Source organism: Carya illinoinensis, chromosome 11 (genome assembly GCF_018687715.1).
Source record: "Carya illinoinensis cultivar Pawnee chromosome 11, C.illinoinensisPawnee_v1, whole genome shotgun sequence".
NCBI classification, from domain to species: Eukaryota; Viridiplantae; Streptophyta; class Magnoliopsida; order Fagales; family Juglandaceae; genus Carya; species Carya illinoinensis.
Genome location: NC_056762.1, coordinates 35,423,937 through 35,448,155, shown reverse-complemented (window position 1 = coordinate 35,448,155; position 24,219 = coordinate 35,423,937). Strand labels below are relative to the sequence as shown.

General features: G+C 34.0%; 3 protein-coding genes and 1 non-coding gene across 5 annotated transcripts; 2 read left to right on the top strand and 2 right to left on the bottom strand.

Moving 5' to 3' along the window:
* Window positions 1-1,938: 1,938 nt before the first annotated feature.
* Window positions 1,939-4,877, bottom strand: LOC122280490 (V-type proton ATPase subunit E-like). The gene is made up of 6 exons (XM_043091396.1): window positions 4,654-4,877; window positions 4,385-4,485; window positions 3,818-3,974; window positions 2,863-3,059; window positions 2,500-2,599; window positions 1,939-2,213 (listed from the first exon to the last, which is right to left on the bottom strand). The coding sequence occupies exons 1-6, from the start codon at window positions 4,753-4,755 to the stop codon at window positions 2,178-2,180; spliced, it is 693 nt and encodes a 230-aa protein (XP_042947330.1). The 5' UTR covers window positions 4,756-4,877; the 3' UTR covers window positions 1,939-2,177.
* A 3,167-nt stretch (window positions 4,878-8,044) lies between these two features.
* On the top strand, window positions 8,045-13,981 carry LOC122280968 (hydroxyproline O-galactosyltransferase HPGT1-like). Of its 2 annotated transcripts, XM_043092127.1 has the most exons (13): window positions 8,045-8,483; window positions 8,593-8,656; window positions 9,280-9,329; window positions 9,408-9,601; window positions 10,699-10,762; window positions 10,840-10,912; window positions 11,608-11,731; window positions 12,164-12,251; window positions 12,376-12,426; window positions 12,794-12,865; window positions 12,953-13,062; window positions 13,509-13,568; window positions 13,665-13,981. In XM_043092127.1, the coding sequence occupies exons 1-12, from the start codon at window positions 8,371-8,373 to the stop codon at window positions 13,529-13,531; spliced, it is 1,026 nt and encodes a 341-aa protein (XP_042948061.1). In that variant the 5' UTR covers window positions 8,045-8,370; the 3' UTR covers window positions 13,532-13,568; window positions 13,665-13,981. The 2 variants fall into 2 exon arrangements, with proteins under 2 accessions (XP_042948061.1, XP_042948060.1); XM_043092126.1 differs by having other exon boundaries at window positions 13,509-13,981.
* A 3,723-nt stretch (window positions 13,982-17,704) lies between these two features.
* On the top strand, window positions 17,705-21,461 carry LOC122280966 (putative glucose-6-phosphate 1-epimerase). The gene is made up of 8 exons (XM_043092121.1): window positions 17,705-18,276; window positions 18,458-18,532; window positions 18,982-19,038; window positions 19,123-19,286; window positions 19,628-19,762; window positions 20,206-20,308; window positions 20,421-20,520; window positions 20,853-21,461. The coding sequence occupies exons 1-8, from the start codon at window positions 18,166-18,168 to the stop codon at window positions 21,020-21,022; spliced, it is 915 nt and encodes a 304-aa protein (XP_042948055.1). The 5' UTR covers window positions 17,705-18,165; the 3' UTR covers window positions 21,023-21,461.
* Window positions 21,462-21,702: 241 nt separating this feature from the next.
* Window positions 21,703-21,774, bottom strand: TRNAM-CAU. The gene has a single exon. It is a non-coding gene; the product is annotated as a tRNA-Met (tRNA).
* Window positions 21,775-24,219: the final 2,445 nt, after the last annotated feature.

Sequence of the window (24,219 nt, the reverse complement as noted above, 5' to 3'; positions counted from 1 at the left end):
TATGTGCTATATACTGCATATGATAAATTCGATAAATATTATGTCGTATGTACTAAGTCACAACAACATAAATATATATATACTTAAAATTATATAAAAATGTAAGTAAATATATAACTTAATAAGATAAGGATAAACAATAACATGTTAATAACTTAATGTTAGTATTCATGTATAAGAGTAAGTTTCTATTAAAACGGCATAAGTAATAAAATTAAAATTTCATGCCATAATTATTAAATTTATAATATGTATAACGTATAGCTTATAATATATACAATATAAAAATAAAAGATATATATAATTCTATTTGGTTCGATTCAATTGGTCTCCAAAACATAAAAATAGGGACCCAACTAGGGGAAAACACAATCCGGTCGGGTGATGGACCGGTCCATCATTTTCTCCGATCGGACATTCCTAGGAACTGGACCGGTAGTTATCGGTCCAATCCTTTTTTTTAATCGATTAATAAAAAAATTATTTAAAATATTAAATTAAAATTAAGTGACTTATTAAATGAGAATTACATAATAAATTGTACAATTATTAATATATACTAATACTATATATTATAATTATACATTAAAGAATATAATAATACATTGATCTAAATATATATAGATAGTCAAAGACTTAGTACCAATACTATAACTAATAACCATACTAGTAGTATTACTAATATACTACATGTTAGTGATAACTTGATAATACTATATTAAATAATACTATATAGTTATAGTGATTTAATACTGACATATTAAGTTAACTATACTAATACTATTATAAATTTATACATATATTATAATTTATACTATAACTCTTATAATATGTTAATATATTAATATATACTAGTACTATATATTATAGTTAAATATTAAAGAATATAATACTTATGTAATATTGTGATATATATAATTAATTTATATAAATAATATATATTTTAATTTTTCATTCGATCTGATCTCGTCTGATCCGAGGTGAAAAATTCTTGAACCGCAGACCAGACCGAATGAATTCGGTCCTCCCATTTTTGGACCGGACCGAATTGGTTCAATCCAGTCTAGTCCAAAATTGGACGGTCCGGTTAGTTTATCCGGTCTAGACAAGCTGATGCTCTCCTCTAGAACCGACCGGTTTTTTTGAATTTTCAGTCCAAAAAACTGAAATGGACCAAACCGGTCATTGAACCAAACCGAACCAATCGGTTCTTCTATTATTATTTCAAGTTTTCAACCATAGGATGCTCTTGGAGCGCTTCCCCCTACCCTTTCAGGGGGGAAGCATAGTGTCATCCGGTGTCGGCAATGCCACTACAAATGGAACAGATACCAGATCGAGGGATCTATGAGTTGTCATCAATCACAATGATCCAAGGAACTATTTTCACAGATAGAAATACTATTGTAATAAAAAAGAAATTCACATACACAGCAACGACAATATTTTTCTATGACCATGCAAACACAGCCGTATAATGCATCCCATCATAGTAATTTTATTTCGAAAGCTAACAAGTTCAGAGTTTAGATCATTTTGTTGTTGGACCATTTCTTAGACAGGCTTTTTCATTCGAGGGAGAGGAGCAGAAGCAGAGTCCGCTACCATAGAATTATAGCTTTACCTTAGCAGCCACTAAAGCCATCCTTCCTCCCAAAGAGTACTATTAATTGATTAATTGGCCACATCACTGCAAAATGTGAACCATGCTTACGCACACTTCTGGGAAATTCATTTCTTCTGGGTAAAAATCTAGATCAGATACCTCATAACATCATTCAACTACATTTTACAAGGGTTGAGGACATTGGACAAATCACATTCATAGCCACATAGAACCATGACAAGTTTGCATGGAAGCATCGGCTGAACGATTGTATGGGATAAACCATTCAGCTCTATTATGCTTAAAGCATAGAGGTGGGCAAATAACAGAGATGCTAAAGCCGGTAGCTTTTATTAGGGTTATCACTAAGAATAATAAGGTACTGTTCCATGCGCCCAAACGATATAAGCACCAAACTGAAAACATCTACACTAACTTTAGTACATAAAGTTATTCGGCAAACGAGAAATAAAATACAGAAAGAAAGCAATTGGACAATAGATCTTATCGTTAAAAACCAATCTCAGGAGTTGAATAATTTAGGGCCGAGAAAACAACACAATTCAACCCATCAGGCCACAACCTGACCACATAGCCACTTGCGGATCTGCAACAAGTAAAATATAAACTTTGTTAAATTGCAGTCTCACCGTGCACTGTTATCATTCTAACTCTATAAGACGTGATCACTGCAGATCAAAAAAAGAAGAATATAGGTACTGCAGAAAGTCTCGGATGAGATGCTCCCATTTTAATGACCACGTGTAATAACTTAAGTGAAGAAAATAATCATCATTGGTAATGATCCACAGTAAAAATAATTGACTACCAATAAAAAAACAAATGAATTTATGTAACACAAGTATAAATATCCACAGTTTAAACCGGAATACCTCTGGAAGCTTTTTACGGAATACAACATCCAACCGTGCATCAAGCGTGTTCTCAAAGACAATCTTCCCATCTCGAGAAGCTAACACTACACCTCCAGAGCTGAACAGCAATAAAAATGGTCAGAAGGCTTTTCCATCAACATATATTGTATAACAAAGAGAAAAAGACTGTTGAGACATGAGATGTTTTTCCTGATATATATTGAGAACATATTATCTTAGCAAGTCAAATTCAATAACTTGGTACAACTCAGATGGACACTTTACAAAGCCCCAAACATCCTACATGAAGAATAATTGACGAAAAAGAACAAAAAATTAAATCAAGCAACTTTTAGTGTATCAATGAAAATGATAACTTACCAGGAAGAACCATGGGCATTATGAAGGCTAGGAGCGGGTGGAAGAAAGATCTTGTTGTCGACTATGATCTCAGGTGTATGAACATTTGCTTTCTCAGAGTATTCCTGTGCTGCAGAATCCAGTACAGACTGCACCAAGTGAAGATCATCTTTGCGACAACGCAGTAAGACAGCAGGCTCTTTTAGCCTGAGCAAACTCTGCAACACAGAATCATTCTCTTAGCAACAAGATCAGTAATTCAAGCTACTGCTTAGAGCTAATCTCCTGACAAAATTTTCTCAAACTCGTAGCAATTAGAACTCTTTTCAGCATCCATTGAAGATATTATGGATTCAATTCTCTTGTAGCATAAACAGCCATAATCCATTTAAGAATTGATACAAAACCATCACCAAATATGATTCTGAAAACTCAAGCGACCATCACAGATGATAGTAATTCCAGTTTATGCTTTTCAACCGTTTTTGGAAGTGTTTAATCTACTTTCACAACTAATTATTCCTGAACGATAGGGAAAGAGTTTATTTGCATATACTTTTTTTTTTTTTTTTTTTATTGGGGTGCCCAAGAACAAAGTCCCGACTAATCCCAATGGTGCACAGGCCCTCGACAAAAAGTCCACAAGTGCATATCAGGTAATTCAAGGGGAAGTTCCCCTAGTTCGATCCCCTAGAAATTGTTTGCACCCAATAGGATTTGAACTGTAGACTTGGAGGAAGCATGCCACTAAGACCAAGGTCTTTACCACTTGAGCCAACCCCTAGGGGTTTATATGCATATGCTAAATGTATTGTATGATAATCTATTTCTCTAGTCAATAATACTCTAACCTATTTAGAGACAAAAACTACCCAAGAACGGTGAAAAAACCTAAAAGATTCATACATGTTAAATTTGTTAATGCAAGTAGCTAGAAATGTGCAGGAGATAAATTCAGGATGTTGGATTTGCTGACCTGAACAATCAGATCTTTCAAAAGCCTTTTGTATACATGGTGGTCATGGCTCACGTTCAAAAGCTCCTTCGATGCCGCCTCTTTCATGGAATTAACTACATCATCTTGAGCCTGAAGAACCTTTATCCGAGAAGCGTTAAGTTGCATTGAGTACTCACTGAAACACACCAACATAACAATTAATGACCAACTAATAGCATTCATATCTCGATAATTTTCTTTCAAAAAAGAACTAATTTCCAAAAGCTTTTTTTCAGAAAAGTCCAATTCCTATAATTGTGGCACAAAAAGCCTTGTTAAAAATTACATTCCCAACCATTCATTACATTCATAACAAAGCCAAACAGAACCACATTAATACCGCTAACCCAACTAACAGCACACCTATCTCGATAATTTTCTTCAAAAAAGAACTAATTTCCACAAGCTTTTTTCCAACAAAATCCAATTCCTATAATTGTGGCAGTTGAAAATTCGACTTAAAACCTATCCTAACAACAAAATGTGAGGAAATAAAGTAGTTGCACGAATGAAACGAGAAGTCGAAAACGAATTCCAAAAAATTACATCTTCTTTCGAACATCAACTTGCTTCTCTTTCCGCTCATACTCTTGCCTGATCTTTTTCTTTTCTGCCTCAACAAGTTGCAACTTCTCGATATTGAATTCCTGCCACCAAGAAGAAACGATCACTTACAAAATCCGTTCTACAGTACATTCATATTCGTTAAGAAATACAGTTTGTAAGAAACAAAGTGAGGCTGAAATCCAAGAAAACTCAAAATATTGGGATTGAAAAACCAGAAGGCAGTGGAAATAGAGAGAATTTAGGCGTACTTCTTCGGCGGAAACAGAGATCTCGTTGGCCTTCTCCTCGGCTTCCTGGAGGATGAACCTGACCATCTGCTGGATCTGCTTCGACACATCGGCGTCGTTCATTTTCGCTGGTCTCGGAAATCTGAATCGAAGAGGAAGATCGGAGAGTGTTTTGGGAGCGGTGTTTGGGGAGCTTCCTCGATCTTGATTGGGGGACTACACGACGAGATAACCGTGCCTCATATATAGACACGCATACTCGTCGGTTCTTCTGGCGTAAAATAAAACATTCTCGGTATTTTTTTTTTTATTTTTATAAAAACGACTCAACCTATTATTCAATGCCACGTAATAATTACATTAGCACAGTCTTTTCTCATATGCCTTTAAGTTTCAATTTATATTAGTCATTACTAGGGCATAGAATTCTGGAAAGGGAGAATTTGATTCCAGTCCCACTATGGTCGTTTTGAGTCTGGCTTGGTGTTGTGTGAGCCTCCGACAAAAGTTTGGTACAACCGTATGTATCCGTGCGTATATCTATAACAGTAATCATTAAATAAATATAATAAAATAAATAAATAGAGACACATAAATTTATGTGATTCTGAATTGAATTTACATTTATAAAAATTTGAAAATAGGAGAATATTATGATAAATTTATTTTACAATCTTTAAATTAGAGGAACTCGTTGCAATCTTTAGCATTTGGAGGATTATTGGGATGAAATCATAGCACTTCTTTCTCATATGGTTTTTTGTGTACTTCATATTTATGTCAAGGGAATAGTCAGGCGGACCACTTGGCACAATTGGCCGTAGATGGGATCACGTGTTCGTGGGATTGCATAAAGGAGGTGCCAAGGGAGGTGAGAGGTTTGTTGAGAATGGACAAGTTGGGTTTGCCTTATCTTAGATTTTGATTTGTTTTTTTGGTTCACAGGTTGTGTTCTTCTTCGTTGGTTTTGGGCATTTTTGGCTTGGACAATGGTTTGTAATGGTATTCTTCTATAAAAAATGAGGGTTTTTTATTTTTTATTTTTTAAAAAAGAAGAAAAAACTTGTTTTATAGTTTCTCATTCTCACTGTATAATAAATCTCGAAAGTCTATCTTCTAATTAAAATCTTATCGCTCAAAGCCTCAAACACATATCTTGAGATTGAAGAAGTCTTCTTAGAGAAGTTTGATAAAAAATTCTTGAACTCGTATATATGTCCATGTCTTTTATCTCATACTCCCTTACTTTAAGTTAACTCATCCCTCTTTTATATCCCGTCCTCTCTTTTTCTCCTTACACTTTGTCTTTCCTTATCATTTATTTGTCTCATTTTTCTCTTCTTTCATTTATTTTCTAGTGATGACCATAGGTTAGACTTTGAAAACTATTTTGGACGTGATGTATTTTCCCTCCTAACAACCCATTTACAATAACTGTAAATAAAAATTAAAAACCGAAATAGTTACAATAAAATTTTAAAGTTTTGTTAATGAGTACATATCTGAAATGCAAGAACGATCGGACTAAAAAAAACCTCTCCTCTATGAGTACTTGTTAGCAATTACTTTCTAGCGAGCACTCTTCATAGATGGCTCACTCTTGCGCGAGCAATTATACGGGCAATGACTCCCTTCCATGCGAGCACTCTCTAACAAACACTCTTCGACGAGGACTCACTCGTGTGCAAACATTGTTTGACGAACACTGTTTGGCTGGTCGCATAAAGTCTAGAGATGGCGAGGTTTCTCCACAAATCTTCATTCGTCGGCTAGTTTCGCGCGCGCCTGCTCTATTATTGGGCTTAAAAGGTGTGCCTTTGTTGTGGGGTTATGTTCTCGGAATAACATGGTCATACGCGGGTGGACAACGGGCCGAATTTCGGGCCTACGGGCCCTCTTGGGTTTATGAATTCATTCGTTTCGGGTCCATGAGTCCTTTAATGCCTCACCTCCAAAGCCCTCTTATTTTCATAAGATTGTCAATGAAGATGACTCATGACAAATTACTCAATCTTTTATTTTAACCATTGGATTCATATTAATAGAATCAGTAACAAATTTTATGCAATACAATTACAAATTAGAATTAAGTAAGATCTTAGAATGAATAATATTTGGACATTGATGATTCTATTGAATAGTATTATGAATTATTCACAAAGTGAGCGTGCCTTGTAAGTAAATAAGCTGCTTCATTTTCTTGTCCACTAATGTTAATTACACCGTACAATACAAACCGAGAAATGAGACTTTAAATTTCATAATGTGGACCTTCTTGTCTTGAAAAATTGGGTTTAGGTTCTTTAGAGCCAACAACCTCAATAACCTTATACCGTTGTACTTCAAAATTTTATCTCAAATTTAAAATTTTGATCTCATTATTACAATTTTCTCAAATTTACATATAAAATATAATAAATAATTCAAACTTTTCAAATTTCAAAACAATAATAATATTAAAATATAATATTTTAATATTTCATCTTAAAACTCAAAATTCTCATTTTACTATCAAATTTTCATCTTAAAGTCAAGATTATTTAAAGACGCCTTAAACAACCAAAGTCTCTATATTATCTACTTCAAAGTTCAAACAACCCAAATTCATTCCAAATCAAAATAAATAAAAACATCATATTTTTCATTCTGTAAAATAGTCCCAATAACTGCAAAGTTAGAACAGAAATAAAGCTCTATCAAAATTGAACTCGACCATACTTTTGAGTAGGAGGTTTCCAAGAGAGCTAAAGCTTCTTACATAAAACCAATTGGTCTCGTTTAATAGTAACGTAACTCTCAACATTTGCTAAGCAATCATCAACAACATCTTGCAGCACACAAGTATAATTTTAAAATAATTTCAAGTTCCTAAGCTTCCAAACACCCCACGAATAGTGATAAAAACACCAATCACTATCTTTTTAACCCCTACATTTTCATTATTATTTGATTTAATATTAAATAATTAAATTCCTTCTTTATGAATTATTTGATACACATTAATAGATGATTAAAAAATAATTATTTTCAATTTTAATTGCTAACCCAATACAGCAAAGGCCATAAACATTCCCTCTAAGCCGTAGTCTAGAAAATTGTCTATCAGTATTTATTGAACGGTGACCAGTATCAAAGGGAACCAGTTTTAAATGTTTAGTACTTTAGGTCTAAATTAGCTCACAAATAGCTTATATTGTATTTTGATATAAGAATTTAAATTTTCATTTTATACATCACGTTGATTCTATTTTTATTCTATTATATAAGATGTAGTAAATTTATTATTATTAAAATATTCTTATTAATAATAATAAATATTTCACATTTTATATAATAAAATAAAAATAAATGAGAGTTTGGTATATAATATTAATAGATGATCCAACTATAAATTTGAATTATATTCTCAATAGATATTTTGAATTACGAAACCCAAATCCCCATCCTCGTCAAACGCAGGATTATTGAATTTAATTTCCCTCTGTACTTGGGATATCGGAACTCCCAAGTAACTGATCGGTTGGGAAGTCGTCTTCGTCGACCAGCATTGCGATCAAGACAATCACCATCGTTCTTCTTCTTCCTCTTCAAGTGCCAATTCTCTGGGAGAGCTCCCATTCCATCCAGATCGAACGGTCGATAACTGTGACATCACTTTAAGAGTCGATGAGAATCTACTGACTCTCTCTCTCTCTCTCTCTCTCTCTCTCTGTGCTGACGAAAATACCGGGCAAGGCGATGCATAGCCGGGCGCTGCAAAACCGACCATCTGGTTCTTCTTTCGGGTCTCGAATTTCGGTTCTCTTGCTCGCTATGTTCGCCACCATGGCCACTGTTTACGTGGCCGGCCGGTTAGTCTCTCTCTCTCTCTGTCTCTCTTTTTTTCCGGGTTCTGAGTTTTGGTATTCTTGTGGTTTTTGGTATGGTAAATTTGGTCCAATAAGAACGTGTTTTTGATAGACTCTGGCAGGATGCTGAGAATAGAGTGTATTTGATTCAAGAGCTTGACAAAAGAACTGGCCAGGTAATTTCTTTTATTTTTACTTTTTATAATTTTTTGTATCAAATTGAATTTGCTGATTTTCATGCAGTTGAGCTTAAATTTATGCTTGCTAAAGTAAACTGTATTTGGTAGGAACTGTTTCTCAATTTCTTAATTGGCGGGTTTGTGGGGCTTATTTGATATCCCAATAAAACTAAAATTAGACCATGTGTTCTCATATGGCAATCTTCTTGGCGTTTGACGGGTGTACTGCTCACTTGGAATTGTGGTGGTGGTTCCTTGTGATGCTGCTTATCAGAACATAAAATGAGTTTTAGAGCACAATGGACTGATTCGGTTTTAATAGGATTTGGACGCCTTATTGTAAATGGGAAATATTCAAATGACAGAGTCCCAAACGATTGGGTTGCATTTTGCCTTACGCACAGCTAGCATTACCTGATATGGTATTGAATATTGATAATGATATACTCAGTTGATGCTTTATATTAGAAGTATAATGGTTAAGTTTGGTTTCAAAGTCAATTTATTGGCCCAAATGTTGATGCTTATAATTCTACAACCTGTTTCTTCTATTTTTAAGACACGGTGTAGTTATTTTAGCATTAAGAGAATTAACAAGGAAATTTGCCATCCATTTTCAGGATCAATCTGCCATTTCGGTTGATGATACATTGAAACTTATAGCCTGCAGGTAATTTGATTCTAGCCATCCATCAAATTAGACAAACTGTGATCTCCGCCTTATAGTTCCATTCTTTTTATTTTCTAGGGAACAACAGAAGAAGTTGTCAGACCTTGAAATGGACCTGGCTGCCGCTACACAGGAAGGTTTTGTTCCAAAGCACTCGTCAAAAATTGGTGGGACTCATGCTAAGAAAAAGACTTTAGCGGTCATAGGAATTATTACGACATTTGGCCGAAAGAAAAATAGAGATGCTATTCGCAAGGCATGGATGCCAACTGGTAATCATTGACTGGTTTCATTTACTCCCTCTAATAGCATTGATACAAACAATGGCCCAGGTCAATGTCTTAAATTCCAAACATTTACTTTTTTTAAATTTCAGGAATGTCGTTTTGAGCGGTGCTCTAAACGAAAAACTTTAAAGAGAGATAAGGGCGGGAATGACCATTGAAAGTGACATGACAATATGGGGTTTGGGATAAGCTCATGGTAGTGTTTCATGCTAAAGTCAAATGCGACACTATGACTATATAAGTAGGGTTAAAGTACCCTGAGGTTAACTGATTTTAGTTGTCTTCAATCAAGAAGAGGTGGCTAGGTAAAATGGTAATCATGGCTAAAGTTGCTCTATTATTTTCAAATAGTTGAAGTAGATAAGACCGATGGGCAATCATGGCTGGAATGATAGACTAGTGAACTAAATTGTTTCGAACATGATGAGGCAAACCAGCTAGGGGTGGATGACTTTGATGGAAAGTAGAAGATGAAATGACATTATTATCTTTTGGTTGATTATGTCCATGACTGGCATAGCAGCCGTTGTAAAATCAATTATAATTACTCTCTGAAGATTGAGAATACAACAGCTCTCTACCGATGAGGATGAACAACAGTTTTCTGCAAACTTATGCACAAGACCATTCTTTTGCAGGAAGGGGATATATGTAGTTAACACCTATGTATATAACATGTCTAATCACAAAATATAAAAACCAACTTGGCTGATGACATGGAGCCTTTCCGGGCTTTTAGTAATCCATTTCTTTGTTTTTCGGCAGACGAGGTGGTTGGGGCCCTATTACATTATATTTTACCAAATGTTAGTCTCTTTGATTGGTTAACTGATCTGACTATCTCGGTTGTGATGTTTTCTCATGTTTGAAGCTTGTTATAGATTACTTTAGTGGTGTGATACATAGTGCTTGACCACTAATATCATTAAGACATAAAAAACAAAATTCTTCTGGTTCTTTCTGGACAAAAAATTTCTTCTGGCTCTTTTTTTTTGAAGTCCATTGTTTATATATATTGCTACTGCTAATTTCAGAATTTTTTCCATTTGACGGTGCTTTACTAATATATAAAATGCATGCAGGGGCTGCTCTAGAAAAGTTGGCTGATGAAAAGGGCATCATTGTGCGATTTGTAATAGGCAGAAGGTTTCTATTTCTATAATTCAATAAGATTTGAAAGAATTTTCTTAAGTTCTTAGTTTAGTGAAGTTCATGTCTTGCAGTGCAAATCGTGGAGACAGCTTGGACAGAGAAATTGATAATGAAAATAGGCAGACCAAAGATTTCATCATTCTTGTATGTTGAACTGTTTACAAAGTTTATGTTATCAGTATTTAGTTGTGATATAGAATTATCTATCAATGTATCTGAAATGTAGTTTAAAAGCCTTATTTGTTTCTCTGAGAATTGGATCTAGATTTATCTGCAGCTCACATCCTACACCAATTATTGGTACCTGTCAGCTTATAAGTATATATAGATGACTTAAAAAGAAAGTATTTAAATAGATGCTCTTGGGTCGTTTCATCTAACAATGTATTTCTTAATTGGCTATTGACAACCAAATTTCAAAGTCATTGTATATTTGTAATCCTTGGCTTTGCCGGTGCAGCCTTAAATTGTGGTTTGAGGAAGGTTGAGCCGAATGTATTTCACTTTGATGCATTTCTCTTTTTATGTTGTTCAATTTGAACTTATAAAAGAAAAAATTTGTTCAATTTGATGCATGTCTTATTCTTCAATCTTGAGCCCATATCAAAACTTGAACACATGCCATGTAAGTTCAAACAATTCGCTCGTATGTTTTTCTAGTTTCTAATTGATGCTAGGTGTATTCCGTGTATACTTCCTGTGTACTTGGTTATACCCTTTTCCTATCAATATAAATTTATTCTTATAAAAAAAAATAGTTCAAAAATCACTTGTTAATAGCAGAAGTAAACTAGGAGTAAATATCGATATTTCATTCTGTTTGTCTATCTGACCTACAGGATGGTCAAGTTGAGGCAACTGAAGAGCATCCAAAAAAGATGAAGTCATTTTTTATTCATGCAGTGGAGAATTGGGATGCTGAATTTTATGCTAAGGTCAATGATGATGTCTATGTTAACATCGGTATGTCCTTAATTTTTCTGGAAATTGACATTAGTACCATGTCCCTGTAATTTCGTATCATATATGCACAAAACTTTATTGGGTATGCAAGAGAGGGAACCTTGAATGCTTTGGAAAACATATTCACATGAAAACTTATTTTTAACCCCAGTTTTCCTCCTCCTCCTCCCATTTTGATATGTTTTCCTCATAAAGATTCGTGATGAAAATCTGCCATTTTAGTTTCATTGTTACACGTAATGGATAATATTTGAACACTACAAATATATATGTAACAATATAAGGCTAAAGATGAATTAGAAAAACTAGCAATGATAATAAGAAAAAAAAAAACAGTAGTTAGGTTCCTTCCTATAAGAGAACTTTAATTCTTCAAGCCAAAACAGATTATGGTAGTCTATGCTGATTTTTGGCTTATCCTTTGTTATACAGATGCCTTGGGAGCAATGTTAACTACTCATTTGGATAAGCCTCGTCTTTATATGGGGTGTATGAAATCAGGCGAAGTTTTTTCTGAGCCGTGAGTTTAATAAAAAATTTTATTTGATGGTAGAAAATGTTTACCATTATAGTATAAAGCTCTCTCTCTCTCTCTCTCTCTCTCTCTCTCTCTCTCTCTCTCTCATACTGCCTGAATAATGCAGGACCCACAAATGGTATGAACCAGACTGGTGGAAATTTGGCGATAAAAAATCGTGAGTACTGCAACTTTCGGTTTTTCTCTTTTCACCTATGATATTATGATTTTCAGAATGTGACTAGCTAAAATGTGTACTTAATTTCAGAGTTCAATATTATTTAAGCCACTTATCTTCTGTTTGGTGCTTCATATTGAATAGTAGTTTTGCTCTTTATTCTGAAGAAATCCCCTTCTGCAATTTCAATTGACCCAAAACGATGTTACTTGAAAATTGCTTTTTCTGCTTTATTGAAATGTACTTTCTTCTTTATTCTAAAACAGTCTGTTTGGTACGAGGGGTGCAGCTTCTTGTTTTAAACATCCCATTTTTAAGTACCTCCCTTTTCAGCTGACCCAAAAAATATGTTTCTTTCATGGGGCAGATATTTTCGACATGCTTCGGGGGAACTATATGTAATCTCAAAAGCACTGGCTCGGTTCATATCAATAAACAGGTAGCTTCTTTCTCTTTTATGGTTATATTAAGTTGCATATAGAAACAAATGGCAGGATTGAGTTGCCTTCTTTTCATGTTTCTCCAGATCTATTCTACGTACATATGCTCATGATGATGTTAGCAGTGGATCATGGTTTATTGGGCTCGATGTGAATCACATTAATGAACCGAAGTTTTGCTGCTCCTGGTCATCAGGTCTCTTTCTCCCTCCTATTCACTCAAACTCACATACACCGACATAAACCCAGGCATGCACACACACACACACAGACTGACCTACCACATGCAGATTCACACAATGCATGCATACTGAATAAAATGAACAACTGAGAGCAACTGAGCAACAAATGGTGTGACATTGTAATCAAGGTGATTTGCATGTGATGCTGAGAGGGCATGATGAATGGTGTTCGGATTTTATACCATAATTTCTTTTCCATCTGGTGGGATCTAGTTAAAACATTTGTACATATCCACCTAGAATATAATAGATGGCATCATTTGACGAAAGCTCAAATATATCGGGGATTGGGCACTCGTAAATTTCTATAAAATTGTGATTCTGACTTCCTGAAATCATGATCCTTAAAGGGACTAGATTTTTTACAGTTATATCTTTGTCTTTATACTTGTTGTCTCAGGGGCAATTTGTGCAGCCGTGTGACCGGAGTTGCTTCCAATCTGAATTAGCAGAGCATTTGGTACATATAGCAACAGAAGACCATTCTTCGCATCAGAGGTGTTTTTAATGTGAATTCATAAAGTCATCATAAGGATTTTTTTTTTTATGCCAACAGCCGACTCCATCTATCTCAAAAGCATGGATTTGTTGATTTGAGAGATTTTCCAGAATACAGAGCCTAACTTGCCAATCAGTATTTTTCAACAGGCTAAGGCTACAGGTACTAGAATAGTTCTCATTCTCAATTACTTTGAAAGATCACTTGTATTTCAAATTTTCTACGGATGATGTATTATAATCAACTCCATTTTCCATCATCATTCTCAAAGAATTCTTCTTCTCTAAAGCCTTTCCATGTAATATTTCAAATTACTCTATAATTAGGGAACGGAAATTAGATGAATCCACATAATAATGTTTGATTTGGTTGGAGATTGTTCGTTTAGTTTTCTACTTAAAAAGTATCTTCTTAATGGTTCCCACTAAATATAAGAAAACACTGTTGGGTCAAGACTCAAGAGGGGATTACAAGACCTAATACAAGTAAGATGGGTTTTTATGTAGAGATACAAACGGCCTATAGCAAAAGGCTTAGGTACCAAAAGCCCAAAGAAAAAACCTTATAACCGGCTTAAAAAAAAGAGAGGTCAGTTGAAGCGAATGTGGTATATTGCTGACAATAGTTGAGGGAGCTAACAAAAAACAAGGGGCAAAACGACCTTCCGTCGACTATGGACACACTCATGTAAAAGGTTAAACTCAAGCAATAAGAAAAGCATACTGCTACTAGGCTGTTCAGCGTGTACAGCTGGGGTGCTCCTAATGTAAATTGTATTTTTTTTAATTAATTTTAAACATATTTAAATATTTTTAAAAAATTTACAAATTTATTAATAGTCATTTCTTAAACTAATAATTAAAAAAAAAAAAATACACTAAGGATCAAAATGAAAGACAAAACTATGAGACAAATTAGCATTTTTCACAAGAAAATGGTCATAGTAATAATGATAGGAGTGATAGATTGTGAAATAGACTATAAGGTCAAGCCACTTTAGCCGAGTTAGGTTTAGCATAATAAGAACACCCACCTACGTAAACATGATCCAATGGCACGCATCAATGAAATAATTGAAAATAAATCATTCATAATTATACTATTACTCGATATTTACTATTGGATAATGATACATTTACAACTATTTTATAACTATTTTATATCTCATTTTGAATCAATCAATATGATTGTGACACTTCATTAAAAATAATTTCAATTTAACATATTGACCCTTCATTTTAAGTAGTAGTAAAATAGTTGTAGGTTTATCATTTTCCTTTACCACCATAATAAGTTACATGGATAAATCTAAGACTTATGATCCTAAGACAGTACTTATCTCATGTCATGTGTGTTAAAGAATTCTTAAAAAATCTTAACATGTGGATTAGGTTTGAGGAAGATTTGAGCTTAAAAGTTTTGATTTGATATCACGTTAAATCATCAGTTGTTCTAAAACTTTAAGTAAATAAAAATAATGAAGTGAATTATTTAATTTAGGGTAGTTTGCATTGCGTATAGTATGTGGAAAGTGCACCTTTTAGATCAAATCAAGGTAAAAAAAACCACCTTTGAACAAGTTATAGGAAGTTGAAAGCAAAAGGCAAAAGGGTAAGGGAAGAGAAAGTCGCATTGCGCCTAACTGTTAGTGACTGCACGTCACATTGTTACCTGAATTCCAATCCAGAAAAAACATGATTAGTCCGTCACATGAAAAACCATCTCCAAAGGCACCCTTTTTCTAGTGGCTTTCAATTCCATCTTCTGAGCCAGTCTTTAATAAGAGTAGGTCAAAGAGGGAGGAAGAAAACCACGCGGCATTTTTTGGACTATGTCCATTTTTCTAGAAAAACCATTCGATGATGTTTTTTTTTTTAAGGTTACGTATGATTCAAGTTGTGTTTCTAGATTGATAGATGGATGGATAGATAGATGCATGAATGTTTTACGTCAGAGGTTGCATTTCACGTTGCTGCCTAAAGTTGAGGAAAAGTCATAGCTCAGTGTTTTTCATTCGTTTTCTATCTTTAAAACCCAAAATGGAACATATTTTTTCTCCTTTTAAAAGTAAGCGTCTGAAAGTACAATTTTTTTTTTTTTTATTTTTTTCCTAGGGAAGCTTATGTTAAAAATAACAGATAAAAGCATTATGAAAGGAATAGTTAAAAGTTAAATCTATGGAGTATTTAGACATTTTGTTACTGAATTGTTCAATATTCATTCTGTTACCGTACATACATTTCGATGTTATGGGATTACTGTACATACATGAATTTATTTTGTTATGAATAACCATTGATTTAGAGTTAGTTCTTTTTTTTTTAATTAGACATTTGTAGTTATTAACATTAAATAATATGATAAAATTAAATAAATTAATAATTAAAAAAATTAAAATATTATTTTATTACTATATAATGAATAAATGGATAATTCAATATTAGGAATTTGATATGAATGGAATAATCAAAACTAAATTTATCTCATATTATTAATTGTTATATAATAAAAAAAATAGCTATTCCAATATAAAAATTAAAATAGTTAAAGTAAAATTCATCTCACATTAGTTAAAAGTGTCATTTAACTTTAACTAATCCATTAAGAGTGTACGAGATACATGAGTTGGGGGTGATGTCCAATAAACACTCCAACAGCCAACAGTAGTACTACACAATAATTTAAAAGAAAAAAAAAAAAACAGTTTTTGAAAGAACAATCCTATTTATTCACGTATTTGAACTGAGGGTCTATATAGAAAATAAATCATTTATAAAGAGAGTTCAATTTTTAAGTTCTTTGCAAAGCAAATTTATCACTTGATTGATGTAAAAATTACGTTCCTTTATATTGACTTATAAATAAAAGAAATCTAATAATGACATTTATTAAGAATTTGAGTCATGTTAGGCTGTCACCTAGCAATGATACGTCGCCAAGCACAATTTTAATTTTTAATTTTTAATTTTTAATATATTTATATATTTTTAAAATATAAAAATATATATATTAATATACTAGAAGTCATTTTCTTAATTATTAAATAAAAAAATTAAAATAATTTTAAATTGATAAAAGGTTATTTGGAGCAGTATAATTGGACGGTATTATCATTCTTGTAAGAATTTTTGTTAATGGGTAATTTTTCATTTTATTATTATCTTATTTGGACAGTAAAAATATTTCATTTTATCTCATTTTATTAGTATAATTTTTTAAAATTTTTATACAAAATATAATAAATAATTTAATATTTATAAATTTTAAAATAATATTAATATTAAAAAATAATATTTTAATAATATTTTATTGTGACTTTTTAACTTTTATATGGAGTGGTTATCCATCACCTAAATTGAGCGGTCATCCTGAGAATGAGATAGACTTCTTAGTTGGTGATAGATGGGCGGCCGTTGCAAAACTCCAAAGAAATTGACAGGACGGTTAGCGGCAGAATAGATTATTCGGAAACTTATCCACAATAAAAAAAGATAATACTAATCCACCGCTGGACTAGTTTATTTTATTATTATTTTTATTTCGTATTTAAAAAAATAATTTTTTAATAATATTATAATAATTTTTTAAAAATAAAAATAGTTGGGAGCGTTAGTGTAGCATCACCCTAAATAAAAATGAAAAAGAAAAGATTATTTGGAACTCCCATGCAGCAAATATATTATCATTTTCCCCGTATTTTTCAAACGGGTCGTTAATTCTGGTAATCCCAGTCACATGTCAGACTTTATCCTGCATGAGGTGTGGAAGCCCACCACAGAGAAAACTCACGGCTGCCGAGTCTTATTCCTAAAATACTTTGGGAATTTTTAATGCACAACTTGACATTACTTTATTCAGTAAGTCACCATCTTAATTTGTCTTGGGGGATTGAGATTTCAGGGGATCTTCATCCTGCTCCAAGCTATGAACTTTATGATCTTTTCAGCCGCTGATCCTCTAATCTTTTGTTTAAAATAAAACAAGGTCAAACCAAAATGTTGAAGAACTTTTGTTGACGTAGTGCGCTTCATTTATTGGTTGTGGCGTGCTTCAGTTTTTCTCTATATTTATTAAATAAAACCTTTCCCATGGTAAGGTGTTTTATGTCTGAAACAGACATTGAGCGAGTTCGTATTTTATAGTCCCGTTTTTTCCACGAGTTTTTTGGTCGTCTGGGTCACTGTTTCAGGAATTGGGTTTTTGTCTCCTGTGTTGTTTCTCTGTTTCTTTATGGAATTTGTTTTGGTTTGAAATTGGGTATTGAGGGTCATAGATTTTCTTAGTCTTTATAATTCGTCAGTGGGTTTTGAGCGGTGAATAGAGATTAAGGTAGTTAAATTGGTTGTTGGGTTTTTGGTTTCAATTCACGAGAAAATTGGTGAGTCCCAAGAAAGCTGTGAGGGGGAAAGCTCAGGGTCTCAACTGCTTCTGTGAGCCATTTTCTACTGCCCTCATAAGTAGTTTTTCTTAGGGTTTGGGACTCTACTTTCAGGTTTTGTTTTGGCGAGAGTTCTGTCTTCTTGTTTCTTCCTTTTGATGTCCTTATTGTGTTTTTGAAATGAATCATTCTGGGGCAGAAAGTAATCAGAGAGCAGCAGTTGAAGTTACAAAGGACAAGAATGGAATTGAACAGGTCATTCTCCAGAACACTCGAGGAGCTTCAGTGAGGGTTGGATGGATCCCTTTACCTCCATTTTTCCATTGTTTAATTGCTGGCTTTGATGTTTTTCTTTTCCCACTGCTTTTGTTTTCTTCACTTTGGTGGCGATGCATAAAGAGACAAGTGCAATACTTGGTTGAAGGCAAAACTTAGTGCATCATATTGATGTTAGTGTGTGATATCCATCCAGGTTAGCTTGCATGGAGGGCAGATTCTTTCATGGAGGACTGACCGTGATGAAGAATTATTATTTACTAGTAGTAAGGTAATTTGTCCATGCGCGGCTTCTTCTGTCCCTGTTGTATTTCCTGTCTCAACCATTACATCAAATTTTTTTGGATTGCTGAAAGCCAGAAGCTGTTTTCCTCGCTTCCTGATCGATTACAACAATCATGAAAAACATCCATATAGTCTCAAAATACTCTTCAACAGCTAAATAGTAAATATCATGAATAACCATGCACTAATTGGAATGTTTTTCCAGTATCCCTTTTATCATGAATAAATGTCCAAGACTTGAGAAATTCTGCAGAAAGATGGAAGAAACTTTGACCTAGATTATGTTCTCATATTACTCTACCTTCTCTCAACTTCATGAGGAATTTTTTTCGGATATTTTTGTAGCAGACTGTTGAGATTCTTATAATGTCATGATTTACAAAAACTGATTCCTCCATGCCCCTGCCATTTTGTGTTTCTGTTTATCTACTGTAGGCAATCTTTAAACCACCACAAGCAGTGCGAGGAGGAATAGCAACTTGTTTCCCACAGGTACCTATGTGCTTTAGTATTATCATATCATGTATCAATCTTGTTTAATTTAACTGACAAGGTTTGCTTAAATATTTATGTAAGTATGGAAGCCGTGGACTGCTGGAACAACATGGGTTTGCCAGGATCAAGATTTGGGTCTTTGATGAAAATCCTCCACCCCTGCATCCCAATGATTCAAATGGAAAAGCCTACACTGACCTGCTACTTAAACCATCTGAAGAAGATCTAAAGGCCTGGCCCCATAGGTAATGAGCTTGAGTAGCTTATCATCCTTCCCAAGTTTTGAGTGAATCAGTGAACATGGCATCACAATTTGATTCTTTGAGTTTGGGAAGAGAAAAAAAGGGATCATCTTATTAGTTCATATGAACTAAATGTGGTTAAGTAAGAACAAAAAGAGAGGATTATCCACGTGAGTCTGATTAAGTTAGAACACTCTAAGTTACTGATCCACATAATGAAGTAGTGGCCAACAACTTTACATAGAATCAGGTGCACGCTATGACCAAGGTTCCACCATAGCATTCTTTATGAACTTGAAAATTTACCCTTTTCCTAGTAAGATAATGATTTGATGTCTTTTCAGTTTTGAGTTCCGTCTTAGAGTCTCTTTGGCAGAGGATGGATATCTAACAATGATATCACGCATCAGAAACATCAATTGCAAGCCTTTCAGTTTCTCATTTGCGTATCGTACATATCTCTCCATCTCTGATATCAGGTACAGAATATTCATTTTGACAGAAGTTTGTCTTTACTCGCATCTTCAGTGAAAGCTAGAAATACTTATTACCCTCACTGTCTTTTACTTTTCTCCCTTCCGTGCTTTTTGGGGCACAAGCATGCAAAGAATGTGTTAGATTCATATAACTTAAACTGGGAATCATGTCTTGGATTTATGATATGTCAAACTGGTGAAATTTGCATACATACAAACACACATAGGAGAGGGGAAGATGAATCTACAGCTGCAGGTTGCCTCATGATCACCTGATAGTTCAAACTAGGGACTAGGAGGAACAATAAATGCTACAATTTGGGTTGAACCTGAAATAAGATTAGTAATTGACACTTTGATTTATTCACGTTGGATATTTAAAACAGAACTGTCATGATATATTCGTGCCATCTGGGACCCTGATAAAATATAAACTGTACTCACAGTGAAGTGAGAATAGAGGGTTTGGAGACTCTCGACTACCTTGACAACCTGTGTGAGAAACAGCGCTTCACGGAACAAGGAGATGCCTTGACATTTGAATCTGAGGTAACACTTACATTTCTTTTAAGTGGTTTGAGTTGTAGTCACGGGGTGGGGAGTAGAACTTTCACTGAGGCTTTTCTTAGGACCTGTTCCTTGGGTAACCATTTATTGGCAGGTGGATCGAGTTTATCTTAGCTCTTCAGATGTGATTGCTGTTTTTGATCATGAAAAAAAGCGCACATTTACCATACAGAAGCAAGGACTTCCAGATGTAGGTGAGAGATCTCTCATAGAATTCGCACTCTTATTGAAGATTGGTAACTTCTACGATCATGGGAAGAAACACTTAAAACAGCAGCCTCCCCCATACATAAAAAACTCGGTTGTCATGACACTCCTGAAAGCCAAAATGACTCTAATGCATCCTTCCCCCTGCATTGACATATCAGATTGATAGAATTGTCTAGTTGGCACCTACATGGGTCATTACCTGGTTATTCATATGACCTCATGCATCCGGTTCAGTAATAGTGTAGCCTGGTTAATCATATGAAATGCCATGCAGATTGGTATCTAAATTATGCACTTTTGATTGTTGTTGTACTAGGGGTCTGGAATCCGTGGGAGAAGAAGTCCAAATCCATAGTGGATTTTGGGGATGAGGAGTACAAAAAGATGCTTTGCATTGATGGAGCAGCAGTGGAGAAACCAATCACCTTAAAACCAGGTGAAGAATGGACAGGCCGGTTGGAGCTCACTACTGTCCCTTCAACTTAATATTGACCAATCCCTATTCCCACGAGATTATTTTCAAGATTGAACACTACTAATACCAATAACCAACTAGATCGGAAGGCTGCTTTTTTGTTTGTGCTAGTGGCAACCACCAATGCTCCCTATAATCTGTATTTGTGATGTGAAATTGAATAAGAACATCACCTCCTAGATTGGTGATCTGGGTAATCTAATTAATGTTCCTGCAATTGAAGATGGAGACCTGTTTTAGTGTTCTCTCCACTTTGTTTATGGCAGAAAATGTATACATTTACCTACATAGAATGTATATGGACTTTGGAATAAGTGAAAATGTAATCTAATCTATGTTCCTGCAATGAAGCTGGAGACCTGTTTTAATGTTTCTCTCCACTTTATTTAGGGCAGAAAATGTATACATTTACCTATATAGAATGTATATGGACTACGGAATGAGTGAAAATCTCTCTCTCTCTCTCTCTCTCTCTCTCTCTCTCTCTCCCAGAGACTTCTTTCTGTTCAAGTAATATTGATGAATAATTGGTAGATCTTTCAAAGTTGATAATCACCAAGGAGTAAAAGTTGGTTTATGGTGCCAGGAAAAAAGAAGGGCCCGAAATGCAAGATATCTGTCATTGACCTCGCAAAAATCTTTAAAAAGTGGAAAAAAATAAAAAACCTTTGGCAAGCGAAAGCTACTCCTTTATCAGAGCCAGGTTTCGATCCTGGGACCTGTGGGTTATGGGCCCACCACGCTTCCGCTGCGCCACTCTGATTTGTTGAATATGCTTCCATTTACAAAGATTATAAGAATTCTAAAAACCTCATTTAATTCTTCTAACTTTCTTACTGCGTTTTCCTTCAAATACCCAGACATGGTAATTGGGGCGTATATAGAGCAAATACCAAAAACATAAAAATAAAAGCAAGCTAGGTCCCATAATTCATGAATATAAACAAATATTGGTACCAAAATTGGCCATTTTTACACAATAATGTACTGAAAACATATCCACAATGGTAGGTCATAAACTCCAAATTGATTGCTAGAAGAGTGGCAAATCAGACTTGTGAACAAATCTCGGACAAGGCACATGATTTCTGTCTCCACATCAACCCTCCAACCATGTAATGTAAATGACCCAAATTTTGTCCTTCAACCTAAAGCAAAAAGACATGACAAAAGGGAAGCCAATCCAAATTCCTTGAATGAACACACTTGCAAGGTACACAAAAATCCAATTGCAACATTCCTTGGAATTCCCTATAATTATTGGATGCTCCCAAGAGAAGTAGTTGGGAATGGAAGATTTTTCCTGTTCCTTTTCCTTTTCCTTTTCCTTTTCAATCCCTTTGCTAATTTCTAACCACTTGCCATATTTTTTCTTTGACTGGTTTTCATGATCTTTAAGACCAACCTAAAGCGACAAGAAGGGGTCACAATATTAAGACTTTGTGACGAGAGCCATCAAAGGGGACACAAGTAGTTCAAAGTAGGTTGTGGCCTGAAAGGTCGAAAGAGACATGCATTAGGGCTATACATCATGAAAATCCATCATTATCATAAGATGTTAGTCAGCTTTTTAACATATTTTTCCTAAGGGTCCTTAATTTTAAGGTTGTGAAAACTCTATAAAGCAGAACATTTCTTTGTTTTTGCTCTATTGTTGGTCTCGTTTGGCGAATGAGTTTTTTCTTTCTAAGCAAGCATAGTATATATATATATATATATATATATATATATATATATATATATATATATATATTAAATAAGGTTTGTTACTCATCATCTCCACATATTACACACCACACTTATTTTTATTTATTTATTTTTTAAATTATTCTACTCATCATCTCCACATATTACATACTACACTTATTTTTATTTATTTATTTTTAAGTTCTTCTACTCATTATCTATATATCACATATTTGGTAAGAGAAAAATAAAATAAAATAAAATAAAAACTTATGTGTGATGTATGGTGTAAGGATAATGATTATAATTTTTCATATTAAACATTTACAAAATACAAGAGTCAAAAGAGTTAAAACCTCAACAATCATTGCAAATCAACTAATACAATATAAGAAAAAAAAGGTGGACCTGGGCTAGTTTCTTACCTCCAATCCATTTCCCATGAGGAGCTGGGTATTTTTTTTTTTTAATACAAAGATCGGATTGCTGTATTACGACCAAAAGCTACAATAGATTGTGTTGTGCTACACTTTGTTGGTCCAGTTTGATTGAAAGAAATTTAGAGTTCCTCTTTCTCATTATCATTATTTAAGAAAAACAGAAATATAGAAAAATAACATTTAGTAGATGGTTTAATACGCCGGTATATAGCCGTTAATGAATGTGAAGGTGCATGGGATAACATGCCACTATTGGCAAGAAGAAGTTGGTTGGATTTGCAAGATCCAAGGCCGTTGTACTTGTTCTTATTTCTACTGCATGTGGTAGCAGAACATACACTATGACTTAGGTTGCACGTGGATTTTACACGCTATTCGTATAAATGAAGTTCTTTAATAAATTGAAAGATCGACAATTGGAGAATCTTGTGGAGCGGCGTGTGATAGTCCTAAGTGGCTAGAAAGCAATAGATTGACTCATCTCTATGCTATTTCTGAATGAAAAAAAAAAAAAACTGGTGAACAATTTCGGAGAAAATCGGACAATAGGAGTGATTCTTCCTTGAATGACACTGGAAAGATCTTTAAGATTTGTTTTGTGATAGAGCTTTTCAAGAAGAGAGAGAAAAACTCGGTTTGGTTAATGGTTTACACAATAGAAAGTAATTCTCTATTTTTTCTCCTTACATATATAATATATTCTGTCTTGATGTGATAGATATAAATAAATAAAATAAGTCATATAGTATTTATTAATAAATATTTAACATTTTAATTGAAATCTATTTCGTTTATCTATTTTCTACCCTTTTAAGTTATAGAATTTCTAAAAAATCTCTATAATTTGATGTAACTAGTGAAATTCGATTCGATCTGCCTTGTTTACTTTACTAGGGGAGTCAAAAAAAAAAAGAGAGCCCATCCAATCATTTTCATTCCCCGCTGACTCTTATGATCGTAAGAGGGTGAAATGATTGATCCAAACAAGAAAAAAGGAAAAAAAAAAAAAAACCCCAGTAAAAGTTAAAACCACAACCCTAATGCTATTGATTCAACATCGTAGGCTTTATGATTGGATTGAT